The 20,161-nt window shown below is 41.8% G+C and overlaps 1 protein-coding gene across 2 annotated transcripts in view; it reads left to right on the top strand.

The window, feature by feature from the left end:
* Positions 1-20,161, top strand: part of gabrb3 (gamma-aminobutyric acid type A receptor subunit beta3) — a 540,833-nt gene that overhangs the window by 416,320 nt on the left and 104,352 nt on the right. For both annotated transcript variants that reach the window (XM_059963853.1, XM_059963852.1), the window contains one exon: positions 17,641-17,861. In XM_059963853.1, coding sequence (XP_059819836.1) covers positions 17,641-17,861 — 221 coding nt within the window. The remainder of the gene's footprint in view (positions 1-17,640; positions 17,862-20,161) is intronic.

The raw sequence follows: 20,161 nt of genomic DNA on the forward strand, positions 1-20,161 counted from the left end.
CTGCTGTAGATCTGTTGCTTCGGTAGGTGAATTAAAGCAGATCCAAGTTGCCATTCAGACAGGAGTTAATATGATCCAACACCAGCCTTTCAAAACACTTCATCACTGTGGATATATGTAAGTGTCACTGGGCAATTGTCATTTAGGCAGATTATCACGTGTTTCTTGGGCACCAGTATGAATGAAGCCTGCTTGAAGCAGGTGGCTGCCACACACTGCAGGAGATTGAAGTTATCCATAAATACACCAGCCAGTTGGTTGGCATAGGTTTTCAGTACTTGGCCAGGTACTCCATCCAGACTGTATGCTTTCTCTCGATTCACTCTCTTGAAGGCAACCTTCTTCAGATCAAGTCATCTTCAGATACTGAGACCAAGGATCATCAGGTGACATGGGGGTGTGCAATGGTTCCTCCCTGTTCTAGTGATCAAAGTGAGCATGGAAGGCATAGAGCTCATCTGGTAGCGAAGCTCTGCTGACCCCTATGTTGCAAGATTTAACTTTGTAGGAGGTTATGATATTCAAACCGTGCCACTGCTGTCACACAACCCTTGTTGATTCCAGTCTAGTGTGGAATATCCACTGTTCGAGAGATAGCTTTCCAGAGATCATACCTACATCTCTTGTAGCATTCTTGACCTCCACACTTGAATGCCTCTGATCTAGCTCACAGCAGGTTCCAGATTTCGTCATTCATCCAGGGCTTCTGATTGGGGAGAACCCTGAATGATTTTGTGGGGACACATTCATCCAAAGTTGGCTTAATAAAGTCTGTACCAACCCTGGTATAGTCATTCAGGTCTTCAGATGAGTTCTCAATCACAGCCCAGTCCACTGACTCAAAACAATCCTGTAGCCATTCCTCAGCCTCCCACGACCTCCTCTTGCTTGTCCTGATCTCTGGATCCTTTCTCTTTAGACTCTGTCTGTATTCAGGTAGCAGGAGTACAACCAAGTGATCTGACTTACCGAACTGTGGTCTCAGGAAGGAATGATAGGCACTCTTCATTGTAGTGTAGCAGTGGCCTAGGGTGTTGGGATCTCTGGTGCAACTGGTTATGTGCTGGTGATAATTGAGCAGGGTTTTCTTCAAGCAGGCCTGGTTAAAGTCATTGACTACAATTTGAAATGCCTCAGGACGGGCCATTTCTTGTTTACAGACGGCACTGTGGTGTCGCGAGCACTTGCTTATAATAGGCCACTGGAGGTATGTAAACTGTGGTTAGGATCACAGATGAGCACTCCCAAAGCAAGCAAAATAGTCTACATTTAATTGCTAGTTGATCTAAGTCAGGGGAACAAGAAGTTGACATAACCCCATTGTCCATGCACCAATGAGAATTGACTAGGAAGCAAACTCAACCCCGTCTTTCCTTACCAGAATTTGAGGTTCAGTCCATTCTGAAAATTGTAAAACCTTCTGGTCATTCAGCTGTGTCTGGCTTGTTTTCTGTTAACCAAGTCTCAGTGTAACCAACAACTGGGATCTGCTTCTGATCCAGCAGTCTTGCCCTGAGATGGTCAGTTTTATTTTCAAGTGCCATACAAGATGGTAGACGGAGGTGGCCTCATCCCTCTGCGCTTTAGCCTGCTTTGAATTCTGCGTCTCCAGCTACGTTTCAGCACTGGCCTTGGTGCTGGCCCTCCTCAAAGGTGCCAAGTTTAACTGCTCTGCACTTAACTGTCAAACGTGAGATCTGAAGATCATTGATGTAATTTCATAGTCCATTGTTAAGAGGAAATTTAGATGCTGCAGATTACAGTGTAAGTAGTTCTAAAGGAGTGTATTTAAGTGGAAAACTGGTACAAATTTCTGCAGCCCACAGAGAGTTGCCAAGGTACCCTGGCGCTATCTTTTTTCGATTAATCCACTAAGCAGAGAATCCACCCTTGCTCAATTTGTGTAACTTTCCAAAAACTATTTCCAGTCGTATACTTCTGAGTCTAGTTTTTAAACAAATCACACTCGAGAGGCAAAGATTCAGAACCTGCATTTTCCTGCTGAATGTGGAGATGGAACTTGTATTTGAGCATTCATGGAAATCATTCTCCTGTGCAGCACCACTGAGTATGAATTCTGTGACAGAAACCCAAGGTTTTGCAGGAAATGTGGACTGCTAAATGCAGAGATGGAACTTGTGTTTGCGTATTCATCGAAAACATACTCCTGTGTGGCACCATTTGGGATGAATTCTCCGACAGACACCTTGAGCAACTGTTGTAAGGTGAAGGGCTATTGTGATATATCTATGCAAATATGGAGGGCTTCCATAGATGTTAATAATTCATATCAATGATAAATGGCTAATTTTCTCCTCTTGACAGTGACATCTCTGATAATAGTCTCATTGATTTGCCTCTGTTGTTTTATTCATAAAACTTCAAGGACCATCTTTTCAGGAATGTCATTTAGTTGAAGAACTGGTGCTGTATTTTCTCGATATGAGTATGATTAATATTAATGGTAAATAAATTGTTGGATAGCTTGAGAACTAAATAAATGATCAGGCTGTGGGATCATCAAATAAACTACAACAGAAGAGGCAACACAGGCAAGGAGAACCTGAAAGGAAAACACATAATGGCTTGAACTGAAGGGTTCAGAATTCTGACCAATTCCCAGACTATGTCTGGCTCCCCACTTGGTATTCAGGAAGTTATACCACCAATAGAATGCAAAACTGACCCTGCTAAGGGAATTACCAGTTTTTCTTCTTTGTGATGTTGTCACCTCAGAGTCATAGAGAAATGGGTTGTATCCATCTCCTGGGACTCAGACCAAGAAGATCCAGGTTGACACCATGGGGCAATACTGAAGGAGAGACTCACTCCCAAGGTGCCATCTTGCCGATGAGATGTCAAACAGAAGTCCATGTCTGCCCTCTCAGGTGCACGTAAAAGGTCATATTGACACAAATTTGAAGAAGATTTGGAAATTTATTCTTGTGTCTTGGCAAATATTTCTACCATACACAATAATTCATTATTGGTCACTAACTCAATGCTATTTGTAGGAACTTACTATGCACAATTTAACTGCTGTGTTTCCTTTCTTATATAGAGGACATGATTTGAGAGTTAGGGGGCAGAAGTTTAAGGGAAACACGAGGGGGTATTTCTTTACTCAAAGAGTGATAGCTGTGTGGAATGAGCTTCCTGTAGAAGTAGTAGAGGCCAGTTCAGTTGTGTCATTTAAGGTAAAATTGGATAGGTATATGGACAGGAAAGGAGTGGAGGGTTATGGGCTGAGTGCGGGTAGGTGGGACTAGGTGAGATTAAGGGTTCGGCACAGACTAGGAGGGCCGAGATGGCCTGTTTCTGTGCTGTGATTGTTATATGGTTATATGGTTATATATAGTAACAGGCCTTTCCAGCCCAATGAGCTCACAGCGCCCAATTACGCCCTTGTGACCAATTAACCCATACATCTTTGGACTGTGGGAGGAAACTGGAGCACCTGGAGGAAACCCAAGCAGTCATAGTGGAACATACATTTCCCTTGCAGAGAGTGGCGGGAATTGAACTCAGGCTGTTTGCACAGTAATAGCGTTACACTATCATGCCACCCTATTTCTTCCAAAACAGAACAAGCATAAACCAGGGTCATGCTACAGTTGGCTTCCACTCCTCAAAGATAGTGTTAATTTTCAGCAGTATGCTTTGTCACATTTTAGGATAAGCTATGAGGCTGGTGACTACAGTTTGCATCCAGGACTGTCAGTATTCAAAGTTACTTTGCAAGGTAATCCTTGCTTCAAGATATGGCTGTGGTTAATTTTGCATAAACTTCTATTCCACATTACCTCTTCACTTCAGTGCATGTACAAACCTTTGCTTTGCTCAGTACATTTTGTATCAATCAGGTCTTACCGACCAGGACGAACTAAATTGCACCAAGAAGTCATAAACACAAGAGTCTCTGCGGATGCTGGAAAACCAGAGTAACACACAAAAGGTGTGTGCATCAAGAAGTCGCTTTTTTGGCCCATAGCAGTGGGTGGTGCAATTCTAAATTTCTATGGTGTCTTTTATAATGATTGGCAGAGTTCCTATTACGAGCTGGTTTCTAAAGTAATGTCATTCCACTTGTGAGCTATTGATTCTGGATTGAAATCAGTTCAAAAAGGATGATAGGATAGAAAATTATGCAAGTCTGTTCCTGAGTGGACTGATTTTATTAGAGTGCAGTGCACAATAGCTTGAGATAATCTGTGTAGCAATCACAGAGTTCATACTGCCACAGTGCTTACTGGTGGTGGACGTCTGCCTACCTGGAGTCAGCAAAGTTTATCCAATCCTGTGGGGATCAAAGCAGTTTTGAGTGGTTGCAATCTAATGCGTTCAGTTGTATAGAGATCATTAATGAATATCGTAGCAGAGCAATTTTGTTACAAATTCAAGCAATCCGGTGGGGATTGAGTGGCAGCATGTAAGAGAGAAGGTGGAGGAGTAAGGGGTAAAAAGAGAGGGGTTAACGAAGGATGGGAGGAAGTTAGGTGCGCATTGAAGGGGAGAACAGGGACTGACAATGATCAACTGGAAGGTGGGTGAGGGTGCTTGGGTACGGCTGTTAAAAACATTTCAAACACTCTTGAGACTGGTGCTGCTGATTTGAGTGAGTCACTATGTGTAGCAGATGATCAGCTCTAAAGAACAGGCTGGTGGGTTTGTTTCACTACCAAGAATCAACTTGGCTGATATGTCCATGATGCCTTTTGGCTTCTGTCTGTGCCACCCTGAACAAGTGGTGGGATCCTTTGTGGAAATCTGCCTCGTGCCCCCCACCAAATATTAACATTGGCCCCAGTAAAGTACTAATTAGGTAGGGCTCCTTATTTTAATAACAAAAGCAAAATCCTGTAATAGAGTATAGAAACAGCATGGAAACAGGTCTTTTGGCCCAACTTGTCCATGCCTACCTGAACTAATCCTATTTTTCTGACCTTTCCTATCCATAAGGCTTTAAGATATAGGAGAAGAATTAGCTTAATCCTGTGTTCAATGGTTTTAGACTTCCCTACCCAGGAGAATTGACTTAGACCATCCAGCTTATCTATGTCCCTCATGATTATAGATATACCTTGATAAAGTCACCCCCAGCCTTCTAAGCTCCAGCGAAAAAAGGCAGCAGCCTATAACTCAGGCCTTCCAGCCTCATTATCATTTTCTGAATTTTTTCTGCACCCTTTCCAACTGAAGGAACGTGGCTCCTGAAGCTAAGTGACCAGAATGGTACACAGTAGAACACAGAAATCTACAGCACATTACAGGCCCTTCAGCCCACAATGTTGTGCCGACCGTGTAAACTACTCTAAAGAATGCCTAGAATTTCCCTACCGCATAGCCCTCTGCTTTTCTATGATCCATGTACCTATCTAAGAGCCTCTTAAAAGAACTTATTTTATCCGCCTCTACCACCTTCACTGGCACCCAGTACTCCCTGTGTGAAGAACGTACCTCTAACATTCCCCCCCCCCAACCTACTTTCAAGCACCTTAAAACTACTTCAACACTGGGAAAAAAGCCCCCGGCTATCCACACAATCAATGCCTCTCATCACCTTATATGCCTCTATCAGGTCACCTCTCATCCTCTGTTGCTCCAAGGAGAACAGGCCAAGTTCACTCAATCTATTTTCATAAGGCATGCTCTCTAATCCAGGCAACGTCCTTGTAAATCTCCTCGGCACTCTGTCTATAGTATCCACATCCTTCCTGTAGTGAGGTGACCAGAACTGAACACAGTACTGCAAGTGGGGTCTAACTACATCTTATACAGGTACTCTAAGTAGTATTGCTATCATCTTATACAACTGTAACATGACATCCCAACTCTTAGACTCAGTACCCCTGACCCATGAAGACTCGGGTCAAGAACATGTTCACCACCCTATCTACTTGTGCCACCATTTTCATGGAACTATATACCTGTACTCCTATATCTCCCTGTTGCATCATTCTCTCCACGCCCTGACGTTAGCTACTTAAGTCCTGCCCTGATTTATCTTCTCAAAATGCAACATGTTGCACTTGTCCAAGTTAAATTCTATTCACTATTGATCTAGATCATGCTATAATTTTAGATTACCTTCATCACTGTCATTATAGCATCAATTTTGGCATCTGCAAACATACAAATGATGAAAATAGTTAATATCATGAAAATCAGCTCTGTGGTGTAATGTTGGTTACAGGCCTCCAATCTGAAAAGATACTGTCCTTGACCCATTCCCTGTCTCTGATGACCAAGCCAATTTTGTGTCCACTTGGTTAGCTCACCCTGCACCCCATCTGATTTAACTTTCAGCTCCAGCCTTCCACATGGGACCTCATCAAAAGACCTTGCTTAAGTCCATTGTAGACAATGTCTAACACTCCGCCCTCATTGATCCTCTTCAAAAATGTTCAATCAAATCATGAAGACAAGAGATTGTGCAGGTGCTGGAAATCCAGAGCAGCACGCACAAGATAATAGAGGAACTCAGCAGACCAGGCCATGTCTATGGAAATGAATAAATAGTTAATGTTTCAGATTGAGACCCTTCAGCAAGACTGGAACAGAAGGGGGGTAAGTCGGGTGGAGAGGGTCTCATCAAATTTATGAGACATGATTTCCCATACACAAAACCAAGTGGACGATCCCTAAGGTGTCACAAAGCAGAAAATGCTGCAGGTCTGACATCGTCCAGTGAAGGGGAAACACAGCTAATGGTTCAGGTTGGTTTTTCTTTCAGAACTAGATAAATTCTGTGGTGAAACAAATCTTAAGGTGCAAAGGGGAGGGGCAAGGGAGAAGATCTGTGCTAGGGTGTAGAGATTTTATTCCAAAAGGGGTAAACAAGCTGAATGTTATAGGGTATTAGTTGGTCTAGAGCAGGGCTTCCTAACCTGGGATCTCTGGACCCCCCACATTTAATAGTAGGGGGTCCATGATATAAAAAAGATTGGGGACCCTGAGACTAGAGGAAGTGTAATTAGAACAATACAAATCAATTGGAAATTACCAGCAAAAAAAAGAGGGAAAAATAGACAACTAAAACTGTATGCTGGGAGTATGAAGCCCTATGTACAATTCTTCAGTCATTTAAGCAGTGTGCTAAATTTGTTTTAATTGTAAACATTATAAATTCTCTGTAATCTCTTAGCACTTGGAGGCATTTAGAGTAGTATTGAATACACATTACAAGCCACATCATATAATTTGAACAATGTCTATCACTTAATTGATAATTGAGATACCTGGGATCTTTTTTGTTCAAAAACTTTTATCTTATTAGTATAAATAAAACAAAGTCTCAACATTGAAATGAATCAGCATGCTTAAAGAGTTTAGTGGCTCAGATTTAAATCTAGGCAATAGTCTGAAAATCCTTGACTTCTTTGCCGGTATAAATCCCTGCGATAATGCTAATCTCCAAGAACTGCACTGCTTACAAAATAGCATTATCTCCCAATGCAAACACAGCTTGTCATTACTGGCATGATGTGTGTTGAAGGGAAAGGATAATTATGTAATTTGTATGCAAACACCAGAAACAGTTTGTTTTTACTACGAATTAGCTTAAACTTCAAGGTGGTTCCCATTTCATGACCAATGTAAATACATTTCTTGCATGAAGCAAAGCGGGGTGCGGGCGGCACAGTAATACTTTCATCCTCAGAGTCAAAAAAACAAACAAACTACAGGTGCTGCAGGCCCAAAATAAATATTTTAAAAATGCTGGAACTGCTCAGCAGGTTAGGCAACAGTGATGTAGAAAGGAACAGAATCAGAATTCTTTCTTTGTGGTTTAATTTACCATCTCATTTGAAGGACAGCACCTCTACAACATATGATTTCTAACTGTTCACTCTTCTGATGGGAGATCATCAACCTGAAACATTAGCTTGTTTTCCCTTTCCATACTTACCATCCTCCAAAAGTTTTCAGCAATTTCTATTTTGACTGTCCTCAAAATTCTGATATAGAACTTCAATGGGTCTCCTCCCTTGAATTCCTCCCTATTAGTGTCTGTCTGGAGTATGCTTTCTTCCTCAGCAGGTCTCTGTCCTGGGAGCTCTATAGTTAAAAGTTACCCAGGGGTCATTTCATACTGCCGATTCTCTTGTCGTTCAAGGAAACATGAGCGAAATTGGTCCCTGTCCAAGGTCCTGATTGCAAGAACCCATCATAGGCTGCAAAATTGGAGCTATCCTGATTAACGTTCTCTTCACAACTCACCGGCAGCAATTAACTGAGGCTTAAATCTGGAGAGCTATATACACTGAGGTTTATACACTGTGGAGTACACAAGATATTACAACACCCACTTAGTAACAGTTAAAACTCAATTCCTAGGTCATATGTTTCATGAGAAAAAGGTTGGACAGGTTAGGCTTCTATCTTCTGAAGCCCATAAGAGTGAGAGGCAATTGAAACAGGCACTATCCTAGAGTAATAACAGGGTGCGTGTGGATATGTTATTTGCCCTTGTAGAAGGATCTTGAACTCAGGCTCGTGTTTAAAAATAAGACAGAGCTGAGGTTATTATTTCAATCTTGAAAAGTATTATGAGGCTTTGGAGTTCTCTTTCTCAATAACTGGTTGTTGGGTATGTGCAGAACATGAATGACAAGGAGTAGTAGGATTAAATGTGTTTAGACCATAAGATATAGAGGTATAGGAGCAGAATTAGGCCATTTGGCCCATTGAGACTGCTCACCATTTCATCATGGCTGATCCAATTTTCCTCTCAGCCTCAATCTCCTGCCTCCTCCGTGTATCCCTTTACCCCTAGTGATTACTGAATTGTGCTAGACATGCTGGACAACTTACAGTGTAGGAACAATGAACCAGGCCTACTGAGCTGGAAAATGTGCACGCTCGTAAGTCCATGCAAAAAGAGAGTACCTCTTACGTATAGAAGACCTAAACAATTCACCACATGGTCGATCGACCGTATGCATATTTGTCACATTCTCACAGACGATCCAGTACGGTGCAGTGTTGGAAGCAAAATCTTGAACACCTTTGAGGCACTGGTAGGAACTGCAGTAGCAAGCAAGGAAGTGAAAGGTTACTGCAAGAGGAGGAGAGAGCAAACTGAATATTACAATCAGATTGGCAATGAGCAGCACAGGAGTGCAGTGAGCTGAACTGTTACCTCACAAATCCAGAGACACAGGTTCAATATTGACCTCAGGTGCTATCCACGTGGATTTTGTACATTCTCCGTGACCACTTGGATTTCCACCCAAGCATTTCAGTTTCCTCCAACAACCCAGAGAAGGATGGGTTGGTAGCTAATGTGTTACTGTAAATTGTCCCTAGTGTGTAGATGAGTGTAAGTGAGGAATATACAGGCAGTATGGAATTTGAAAAATGTATTATTAGTATAAATGAGTGATTGATAGTTGCTGACTTGTTGAGCTGAAAGCCATGCATATAATAATGATCCTGTGACACTATTAAATGGAGCATGCTTTAGTAGCTGGATGGCCTAATTCTACTTTTGATTCATATACCTACCTGTACATTCACAATTGGCTCATCCATCTGGTTTTTCTCCCTCAAGCTGAGGAAGGGTGAAGTGCTCTGCCTACTTCTGTCCATCACTAGCACTTAACTCCTGGAACTGCAAGCTCAACTTCTCTAAAGCAACAGTTCTTCATAACATAGAACCTTACACTAGAGTACAGGCCTTTTGGCCAATGATGTTACACAGACCTTTTAACCTACTCGAAGATCAATCTAACGCTTCCATACCAGTTATCCCTCCATTTTTCTATTATTTATGTGCCTCTCTTAAAAACCTGCCTCTTACCACCAACTCTGGCAGTGCATGCCCTGAAATCAACCTTCTCTCTGTAAAAAAGCTCACCTCTGACGTCCTCCTTATATTTTCCTCCAATCACCTGAAAATTATTTTTCCTCTTGTCAACCATTTCTGCCATGAGAATAAGTCTCTGGCTATCCACTCAATCCATGTCTCTTATCATCTTATAAACCTCCATCAAGTCACCTCTCATCCTCCTTTGTTCCAAAGAGAAAAGCCCTACATCACTCAAGTGTACCTCATTAGATGTGCTCTCTGATCCAAGCAGCATCCTGGTATAAAGACGAGAAAATCTAGAGATGCTGAAAATCCAAGCAATACACACAAAATGCTGGAGGTACTCAGCAAGCCAGGCAGCATCCATGGAAAAGAGTAAACAGTCGCTGTTTCAGGCCGAGACCCTTCAACAGGACTGAAAAATAAGATGACATTAGTGCAAGAAAGTGGGGTGGAGGGGGGAAGGAAGAAGTACAAGGTGGTAGGTGATAGGGGAAACCAGGAGAGGGGGATGGGTGAAGTAAGGAGCTGGGAAGTTGATGGGTAAAAGAGATAAAGTGCTGGAGGAGGGGAAATCTGACAGAGGGTAGCAGACCATGGAATAAAGGGAAGGGGAAGGTCCATCAGAGGAGGTGTGGGTAGTTAAGGAGATAAGTGAGGGAAACAGAATGAGAATAGTGGAAGTGGGGGCAATTACCGGAAGCAACCTGGTATACCTCCTCTGCACCTTCTCTAAAGCTTCCATTCTTCTCTATTCTTAGTGAATCTAGAAAATATGCTGATAGAAAGGCCAATGCTTATAGCCGGTTAGTAATATTAACACCAAGACTGCCCTTGATAAATATTTGAGGCTGTATTAACTTTAATGATCAGCAGAAAAACATGTAATCTTTGTATGGGCCAGACATACCTTCAAGGCCCCAGTGTCTACCAGATCTGCTGCTTCAATGAACAAAGGATTAGCTGACAAATATTCCTGAGATCCGGTCTTGCTTTGCCCTCACAGAAAGATCAGGCAAGCCAGATACATTCATAAACAACTCCAGACAAGCTGGCTGCAATCAGCCACTCAGGGATACTAAGTCCTGATTATGAAGTGTTATAATACATTTATTAGTATGCTATTTACCAGGCAACATTTTAGCCTTTGAGTTAGGATCGTCAATTAATGCCAAATTTTGCAATGTGGATTCGTTCCACTAAGAAGTGAGTAAAGTCGTTGTGAGTTAATAGCCTTGGAGCCAGTCAAGCAGTATATAGGACCATTCATCTCCCCTACCCACTTCCATCAGGGAATGAGATTTTAACCAATCTATGCATCAATTACCTTTAACTAATTCAGCTTGTATCCATTTATACTCTCACAGAAAGCCCTCTCTATGCATTCTTTAAAGTTTCAATTTTCTCACAGCCACTTTAAGGGGTGGGGGCAGATGTGCAGGGAATTTGTTATAAATTTTGATTGTGCATTTGTGAAAGTTGGCTTCTGATTTCACTCTTGGCTGTAATTCGAACATTTTGGGCTCTTGGTCTGAAGTCAGCTGCATAATCACGTCTAAGTTCCAGAGAATGTCAGGCTATTCTCTTCATACACCTCCACTGGGTCTTCCAATACTATTGTCCATGCCAATTCCATACCTTGGCTTCATTCCTCCTGCAGTCATTCTCTTCAGTCACATTGCCTCACTGAACTTGAACCAGAAGACCACAATCTGTGCGGATTGGTGATCATATATCCTCCTCACTGACGATCAACACTGGCACACCTCAGGGGTGTGTGCTTAGCCCACTGCTCTACTCTCTATATACACGTGACTGTGTGGCCAGGCAGAGCTTAATTACCATCTATAAATTTGCTGACGATACAACCATTGTTGCTGGAGTCCCAGGTGGTGACGAGAGAGCATACAGGGGTGAGATACCCAACTAGTGGACTGGTGCTGCAGCAACTACCTGTCACTCAATGTCCGTAAGACGAAAGAGCTGATTGTGGACTTCAGGAAGGGTAAGAGGAAGGAACATGTACCAATCCTCATAGAGGGATCAGAAGAGGAGAGAGTGAGCAGTTTCAAGTTCCTGGGAGTCAAGATCTCTGAGGATCAAACCCAGTCCCAATATATCGATGTAGTTATAAAGAAGGCAAGACAGTGGCTATAATTTTACCATGGAGAGCATTCTAACAGGCTACATCACTGTCTGATATGGGGTTGGGGGAGGGGGCTACTGCACAGGACTGCAGAAGATTGTAAATCTAGTCAGCTCCATCTTGAGTACTAGCCTACAAAGTACGCAGGACATCTTCAGGCAGTGGTGTCTCAGAAGGGCAGCGTCCATTATTAAAGACCTCCAGCACCAAGGGCATGCCCTTTTCTCACTGTTACCATCAGGTAGGAGATACAGAAGCCTGAAGGCACACACTCAGCGATTCAGGAACAGCTTCTTCCACTCTCCCATCCAATTCTTAAATGGACATTGAATCCTTGGGCACTACCTCACTTTTTTTAATATACAGTATTTCTGTTTTTGTACTCTTTTTAATCTACTCAATATACATATTTGCTTTACTTATTTTTTTATCTTATTTTTTCTCTGCTAGATTATGTATTGCACTGAACTGCTGCTGCTAAGTTAACAAATTTCACGTCACCTGCCAGTGATAAACCTGATTCTGATTCTGATTGAGCTGAGTTTGTGACATGTGTATATATAACATATTAGCTATGAAGCCTGGTAGCATAGGGGCTAGTGTAATTCCATTAGAGTACCAGTGACCTGGGTTCAATTTCAGTGCTGTCTTTAGGAAGTTTGTACCTTCTCTCTATGACTATATGTTTTTCTGGGTGGTCTGATTTCCTTCCACGTTCAAGAGGCATACAAGGTTAGCTGGTTAATTGGTCACATGGGTGTAAGCGGGTAACATACACTCTCTAGGCTATATGTGTAAGTAAATTAAAATTGATTTGTCAGTCTGTGTAATCAGCTCAATGCCCCTTTAAAAGCCACTGAATCCTTTCACAGAAACATTTGGTGCATTCCTCCAGTTGGGATTTGAACTGAACCATATTTGCCCCTGGTTTTGTGTTCCAGCCATGCTGAAAGTTGTCCAAGATGCAAGATGTAGTTGAATGAATGAATGAATTGACTTTATTTCTTACATCCTTCACATACATGAGAAGTAAAAATCTTTATGTTACGTCTCTGTCTAAATGTGCAATCAAAGTAATTTATAATAATTTATAATAAATAGAACAGTCAATGTAACATAGAAATACACTCAAATCAGAATGAGTTCATCAGTCTGATGGCCTGGTGGAAGAAGCTGTCCCAAAGCCCGTTGGTCCTGACTTTTATGCTGTGGTTACATTTCCCTGATGGTAGCAACTGGAATAGATTGTTGTTGGAGTGATTCGGGTCCCAATGATCTTTCGGACCCTTTTCTTACACCTGTCTTTGTAAGTGTCCTGAATCACGGGAAATTCACAACTACAGATGTGCTGGGCTGTCCACACCACTCTCTGCAGAATCCTGTGATTAAGGCAGGTACAGTTCCCATACCTGGCAGTGATGCAGCCAGTCAAGATGCTCCCAATTGTGCCCTTGTAGAAAGTTCTAAGGACTTTGGGGCCCATACCAAACTTCTTCAACTGTCTGAGGTGAAAGAGGTGCTGTTGTGCCTTTTTCACCAGACAGCTGGTGTGTACAGACCGCGTGAGGTCCTCGGTGTTGTGAATGCCGAGGAACTTAAAGCTGTTTACCCTCTCAACCCCAGATCCATTGATGTCAGTTGGAGATAGCCTGTCTCCATTCTTCCTGTAATCCATAATCAGCTGCTTTGTTTTTTGCGACATTGAGGGAGAGGTTGTTTTCTTGACACCACTGTGTCAGAGAGATGTCTTAACTACATGGGAATATTGGTTACCCTGCTCTATGAAAGGTACCATTAAACTGGAAAGAACGCAAAGACAATGTACACTCAGTGGCCACTTTATTAGATACATCTGTACACCTGCTCATTAATGCAAACACTAGGGGAAATAGGTTAAAGGTGAAGGGGGCAAGATTTAGAAAAAGACCTGAATGGTTGCTTCTTCAGATAAGTGGCAGTAAGTTGAGCAAACTGCCAGAGGGAGTGTTTGAGGCAGGCATGGTAACAACAATTAAAAAGCATTTGAATCAGTACATGGATAGGAAAGATTTAGGGGATGGGGTCCAAACAAATAGGACTATATTAAATGGGCATTATGTTCCACATTGACCATTTGGACCAAAAGGTCTGTTTCTATGCTGGGTTACTCTATGGATTTTTGTAACTATTTGATAAAGGCAAATCTCAGAGCCAATAACCAATAGTTTTGGAAAATAAGATGGCTGTTGGTGTGACAGGGTTTTAACTTAGACACTGGAGTTGAAAGGACAATGTTGTAACCCACTGTTACATGATCCCAAAGTTCTTTTTTCTTTCATTTCTAAGACAATAACAGAAGAGATTGCTTATAGCAGGTCAATGGAACTTGGGGGCTGAATGCTTATTTGTAGTTGTGGGTCTTCCATCACTTCGAATAGTAAAGGATTCAAACGGAAATGGGCTGGACATTTGCTGTCACCTTTACTGGCTAAAAATTATCCATAACTTTGAATAACAACACACACAGAAAATGCTGGTGGAACACAGCAGGTCAGGCAGCATCTATAGGGAGAAGCGCTGTTGACGTTTCGGGCCGAGACCCTTCCTCTTTGATAACTTTACTGTTAAGATTCAGTGAGGTACTTTAGGATGTTTACTCAGACCCTGAGTTTCTTATGTAAGGAGACTATCAATGCCACTCTTTATTGAATATTTAAAGAAATTGTTCCCAAAGTAGAATTAGCCCAGTACGAACAACAACAAGAATCAAAAAGGCCAGTATTACTTACTAAAACAAGATATTTATAAGCTTTGAAGTGTGCAGAGAAAATTTGCAAAGATGTTTCTAGTACTTGAGGATCTGATTTGTAGGGAACGGTTGAACAGGCTAGGAATTTATTCCCTGGAGTGCAGGAGAATTCAGCCCCGCCCCCTCCCCCCCCCCACCCCCCAACACACACAGGATTTTGTTGAGAATAGAACTAGAATTCACAGGTTTAGGGTGAAAGGTGAAATACTTAAGATGACTATGAGGAGGAGCTTCTTCCTTTAGGGGGGTGTAGAATGAGCTGCCAGCAGAAATGGTAGATGCAGATTCAATTGTAATGTCTGAGAAGTGTATATAGGTACATAGATGCCAGCGGTTTAGAGGGTGCATACTGATGGTACTAGGCAGATCAGGCTAGCATGGACAAGATGGAGTGAAGGGCCTTTTTCTGTGCTGTAGTACTTTAAGACTCTATTACCCATGATGACCACATTCAGTAAGGACCAGAAAACGATCTGCTTAACTAATCATTCATTGCCTGCCTATTATGTGCATGTTGATGCTTACGAGCCTTTCACAAATGGTGAATCGTTGTAATAAATCCCAGAGTAACCAATATGGTTCTACTACCACTTACCTCCATCTGCACCATACCCCTTTCAGTCTGAAAGTTATTAGAAACTTTCTGAGCATTCCTTCAGCTGTTCCATCCTTCCCAAAGGCACAAAACAGAAGGTAATGGGGCAGGTTGATTTTAGACCATTGGTGCACTGAAGTTTGATACATTTGTGCTGACTATCCCCATGGTTGAAGTTTCTTTTCGAGGGTGTGACTTCTAACATAATTTGGTCTGTAGAAATCTCCAGAACAGACAACCATCATACTCACTGACTAAAAAGCTTTTAAGCAAAAGAAAATACACTCAGTGGCTACTTTACCAGGTACACCTGTACACCTGCTCACCAATGCAAATATCTAATCTGCCAATCATGAGGCAGAAACTCAGTGCATAAAAGCATGCAGACAAGGTCAAGAGGTTCATTAGTTGTTCAGATCAAACACTAAAATGGGGGAAGAAATGTGATCTAAGTGACTTTGATCATGGACTGGTTGTTGGTGCCAGATGGGGTGGTTTGAGTGTCTCAGAAACTACTGATCTACTAGGATCTTCTTGCACAACAGTTTCTAGAGTTTGCAGAGAATGAAAACATCCAGTGAGCAGCAGTCTTGTGGGCATAAACACCTTGTGAATGAGATAGGTCAGAGTAGCTCAAGCTGACAGGAGGTGACAGAAACTCAAATAAGCACACACTCTAACTGTGGTGTGCAGAAAAGGATTTCTCAATACATGTCAAACTTTGAAGTGGGTGGACTACAGCAGCAGAAGACCACAGACTTCGAGTCAGTGGCCATTTTATTTAGTACAAGGGGTACCTAATAAAGTGGCCACTGAGAGTATATTTCACTTGGAAAAAAAAATTAAAATTAACTTTTATCATTCAATATGCAACTAGTGCAATCCGTCCCAAAATTAACAGTCTTGTCTTTTAAACCTCCAGAGAGAATATACAATTATTTATTCAAAAATTCACACCCAAAATTAGTGAATTCGGAGAACATCATGGTTAATCCACTTCTGTATTTATTCTAAAGAAAAATACAGCAAATGTTGGGAATCTGAAATGAAAACTGGAAATTCTGGAAGAGTCCTGCATATATCATTTATGAATTGAGAAACAAGGTGACTAGGCCTGAGTTTATTTTTTAAAAATGCTGAACTTTCCTTGCAAATAGTCACGCATACCTGCCTGGAAGCTCAGAATTTCTCCTGAGTACTAGCAAGTCTCAAACTTCCTGGGAGGTGCTCACGGGCAATTTCACCTGTTACTATATGCGTTCGGCAGCAGACCTCATGTGAAATATTCCCTTACTTCACACCTTATTATTTTCTGAATTTGTAAATAAGTATATGGAACATCTTCTCTGGAGGCCAAATGGTCAAGAGTAAGTCTGTGATAAAATGGATCGTACTTAACATTGGAAGTAGAGTCAAGGCCCAAAGGCTGAGGCCTGCAATTGCAAATCTCTGCAATTCCACCGTGGAGAATGCAGCCCAAAATCTGGAAAATCTATGACTCCATTGGAAGCCAAAAAAACGATGTCCTGTACTGTGGTCTCAGGACTGTGTATGTGCGTGGGTGAGAGGGAGGGAGGAATGGGGAATTGTTTAGTTTTTGATGCTTTGGTGCTTAGTAGATTCTGTTTTGTTGCATTCTGTGCAGTTCTGGTGAGCATTATAGCTGCGGGATTGTGTTGTGGGTTGTACCCAGCACATCCTTTGGTGTGTTGCTTGTTAACACAAATGACAGATTTCACTGTATACTTTGATAAACATAAATCTAACATCTAAATAACCTAGCTTAACAGGTTGATGAACTTGTTAATTTTGTGCACGTGTAAAAGTTTGAAGATGCATTTAGAATTGAAAAACTCAGGGTAATCAGCTTATTTGCAGGGAAGGAACATTACATTTTCTCTCAAATAACTGAACTTCTGAATTTTGGCAGTATAAAATAATAGATGCAGTATATTTTTTATAGCAGCTACTTTTTCAACTCTCTGAGGGTATTTGTCATGGGTAGTTAGTTGCAAATAAAATGTAGTGTGGAATAAAATTGAAGCTTCAGTGAAAACATCCAAAACTACAGAATTTTTCTAATATTGTTTTCTATTCTGAACACACTGACCAAATCATCAAAATGTTACAGTGATTTATTTTTCTGAGGTTTGTGCATCCACATGCTCACTCTACTAGCTGCCTGCTCGGAATGATTTTGTATGGTTCATTTATCCCCATTCCGTTTGTGAGCAGTATCTGAACCACCAAGGTTCCTTGGTGCGGCAGCACTAATAGCGTACATGTCACTTCTCTTACAGGATTACACGATAACCATGTACTTCCAGCAGTACTGGAGGGACAAACGGCTGGCATATTCAGGAATTCCTCTCAACCTGACTCTGGACAATCGAGTCGCAGATCAGCTCTGGGTGCCTGATACGTACTTCCTGAACGACAAGAAATCATTTGTGCACGGCGTTACAGTGAAGAATCGGATGATTCGGCTCCACCCTGATGGGACAGTGCTGTATGGGTTGAGGTTAGTTCCACTTTGTTGCAAAGACAGTTTTACCAACTTCACTGACATATCATGTTGAGAAATATATTTTTCAATCGATGTTACGAACCCCAACCTCATGTTGAAGAAATAAGCCTATAACAAAGGCATGTCCCACCCAATGATTTCTTCTTCAGCTCCCCCCTTTGTGACAGCCATTCGGCCTGTTCACCATTTAATCAAGGCTGGTATTTTACTTTACAACTTCATTCTCCTTCCTTCTGCCTCTTTACTAATCAGGAATTTATCAACCGCTGTCTCAAAAGCTCAATGACTTGACATCCACTTCCCTCTGTAGCAACAAATCCTACAGATTAACTACCCTCTGCCTGAAGAACTTCCTCCTCAAAAGCTGAGACCAGTCAGCATTTTGTCAAGTTCCACTTGGTTTCTGAATTTGGAAAGCCCTGCAGATGCTGCAGACTGAAAATTAGAGAGAGGCTTATAAGAACATATGGCGAGATAAATAGGAACTTACTTTACAAAATTATTAGCCACTCATTTTTGATATACTTTAGCTCTCTCCTTAAAACTGTCTATTCATCTTCATGTTAATTTCCAGAGTGTTAGGAGGAGAGTTTTCACCTGTCTTTATGCATCCCCTCAGACTATTGGTTACTAAGGAACTGGATTAGATATACTACAAGCCTGAAAGGAGACCTTCGACTTATGTGGATGGAAAATTGCATTCAGAACTCCAGCCATCACTGTCCTGGAACTGTAATATGCAAAAATATCCCAGTTCCAAAATGACCACATGTTATAATGAAGACATGGCTAGATAACCCAAGAAAGAAACCTGAAGTGACTATGTAATGACTGTGAAGAATTATGAAGGAAATATGATGTGAATGTTTGAGCTAACTAATGGCTTTAGGGATTTGTTTGATGACTATTTACAGGTTTTTCTATGGGGAAAAGAGTTAAAGAAGTAATTACCATGATATAAGCTGTAATTGATTTTTATTTAATAAGCAAAGCCAATCAAGCCCTGTTGAGGATTTGTGCAGTTCCATTGCAGACAGAAGTTTAAGGAACCTTGGATTCAAGAGAATAATACAAGCCCCAAAGAAATCTCACTTCCAACTCTGTTCCCTAAAGACTTTCAAGTAAACGTCTTGACGGAGCCACTAGTGGAATTATATAATTAAGATCATATGCTAGAATTACAGCCTTAAGCAAAAATAAATCTACGGATATTTAGCCCTGAATGGCTCAGTGTCCCAGCAACTCGTATTTCCAATGAGATGGGTTCCAGTGACCAACCTTGATCCTGCCCTCCACTCTCTCCTCACCAATCCTCTGTGGGTTAAAACAGATGTAGCATCTCCAGCCATTCTGGCAATATCAAGGTGAATCTCCTCTGCACCTTTTCCAGTGCTACCGCATCTTTCATGTTGTGCTTCCGATATCTGTAGACCTGACCATTCCACTGAAGTCCTAGACAGCCCCCATTGCTCTTCTCTACAAAACTGCTGCAGCTCTAGTGCACTGATACTTCGGTGGGGGTGGGGGTGGGGTGGAATTAAAACTGGGAGTAATGAATGGGGTAGCTAGTGATTGGATTGCTTTGTCTTGGATTGGGTTGAAGACCAACTGGAGAAGATTTTATCATATTGGTATTTGTTGAGCCAGTCACTGCAGGATGCCCTGCTTCTAACCTGAGTGCGTGCCTGCAGTATTCATGTGGATGGACAGTGGGCTTTCTGGTCATTGGTGACCCTCAGAATGTGGATAATGATGATAATGACATTGAAGATAATGGGTCCTCAGTGCTGAAAGCAGCTTCACTATTTGCGCAACTTCATCAAGGTGCTTCGGCACAGAATTAAATCTGTGGCTATGGCCTACGGTCATCGGCACGGTCCTGAACTGACTGACTCGGTAGCTGTGGCTCCTGGACCAGCTTCACTCGCCTCGGTGGCTCGTGGCGCTGGACTCTCTTTTGGGAACGTTCTGTTTATTATTTGTTTTCTTGATGCTTGCGTGATTTGTTCTCCCACACATTTGGTGGTCTTGTGTGCAGGTTTTCTTTGAGTGGATTCCATGGCGTTTCTTCGTTTTGTGGCTGCCTCCAAGAAATTGAATCTCAAGGTTGTATACTGTATACATACTTTAATAATAGAAGTACTTTGACATTTGAATTGTGGGCAGGTGGTTAGACTTCCTGTTGTTGGAGATGGTCAGTGGGTGGTAATTGTGAGGCATGGATATGACTTTGCACTTGTCACCTCATGTATAGAAGTGGATAAGGTCTTGCTGGATCTGGGCAGCTTCCTTTG

This window comes from Hypanus sabinus, chromosome 3 (genome assembly GCF_030144855.1).
Source record: "Hypanus sabinus isolate sHypSab1 chromosome 3, sHypSab1.hap1, whole genome shotgun sequence".
Taxonomy (NCBI): Eukaryota; Metazoa; Chordata; class Chondrichthyes; order Myliobatiformes; family Dasyatidae; genus Hypanus; species Hypanus sabinus.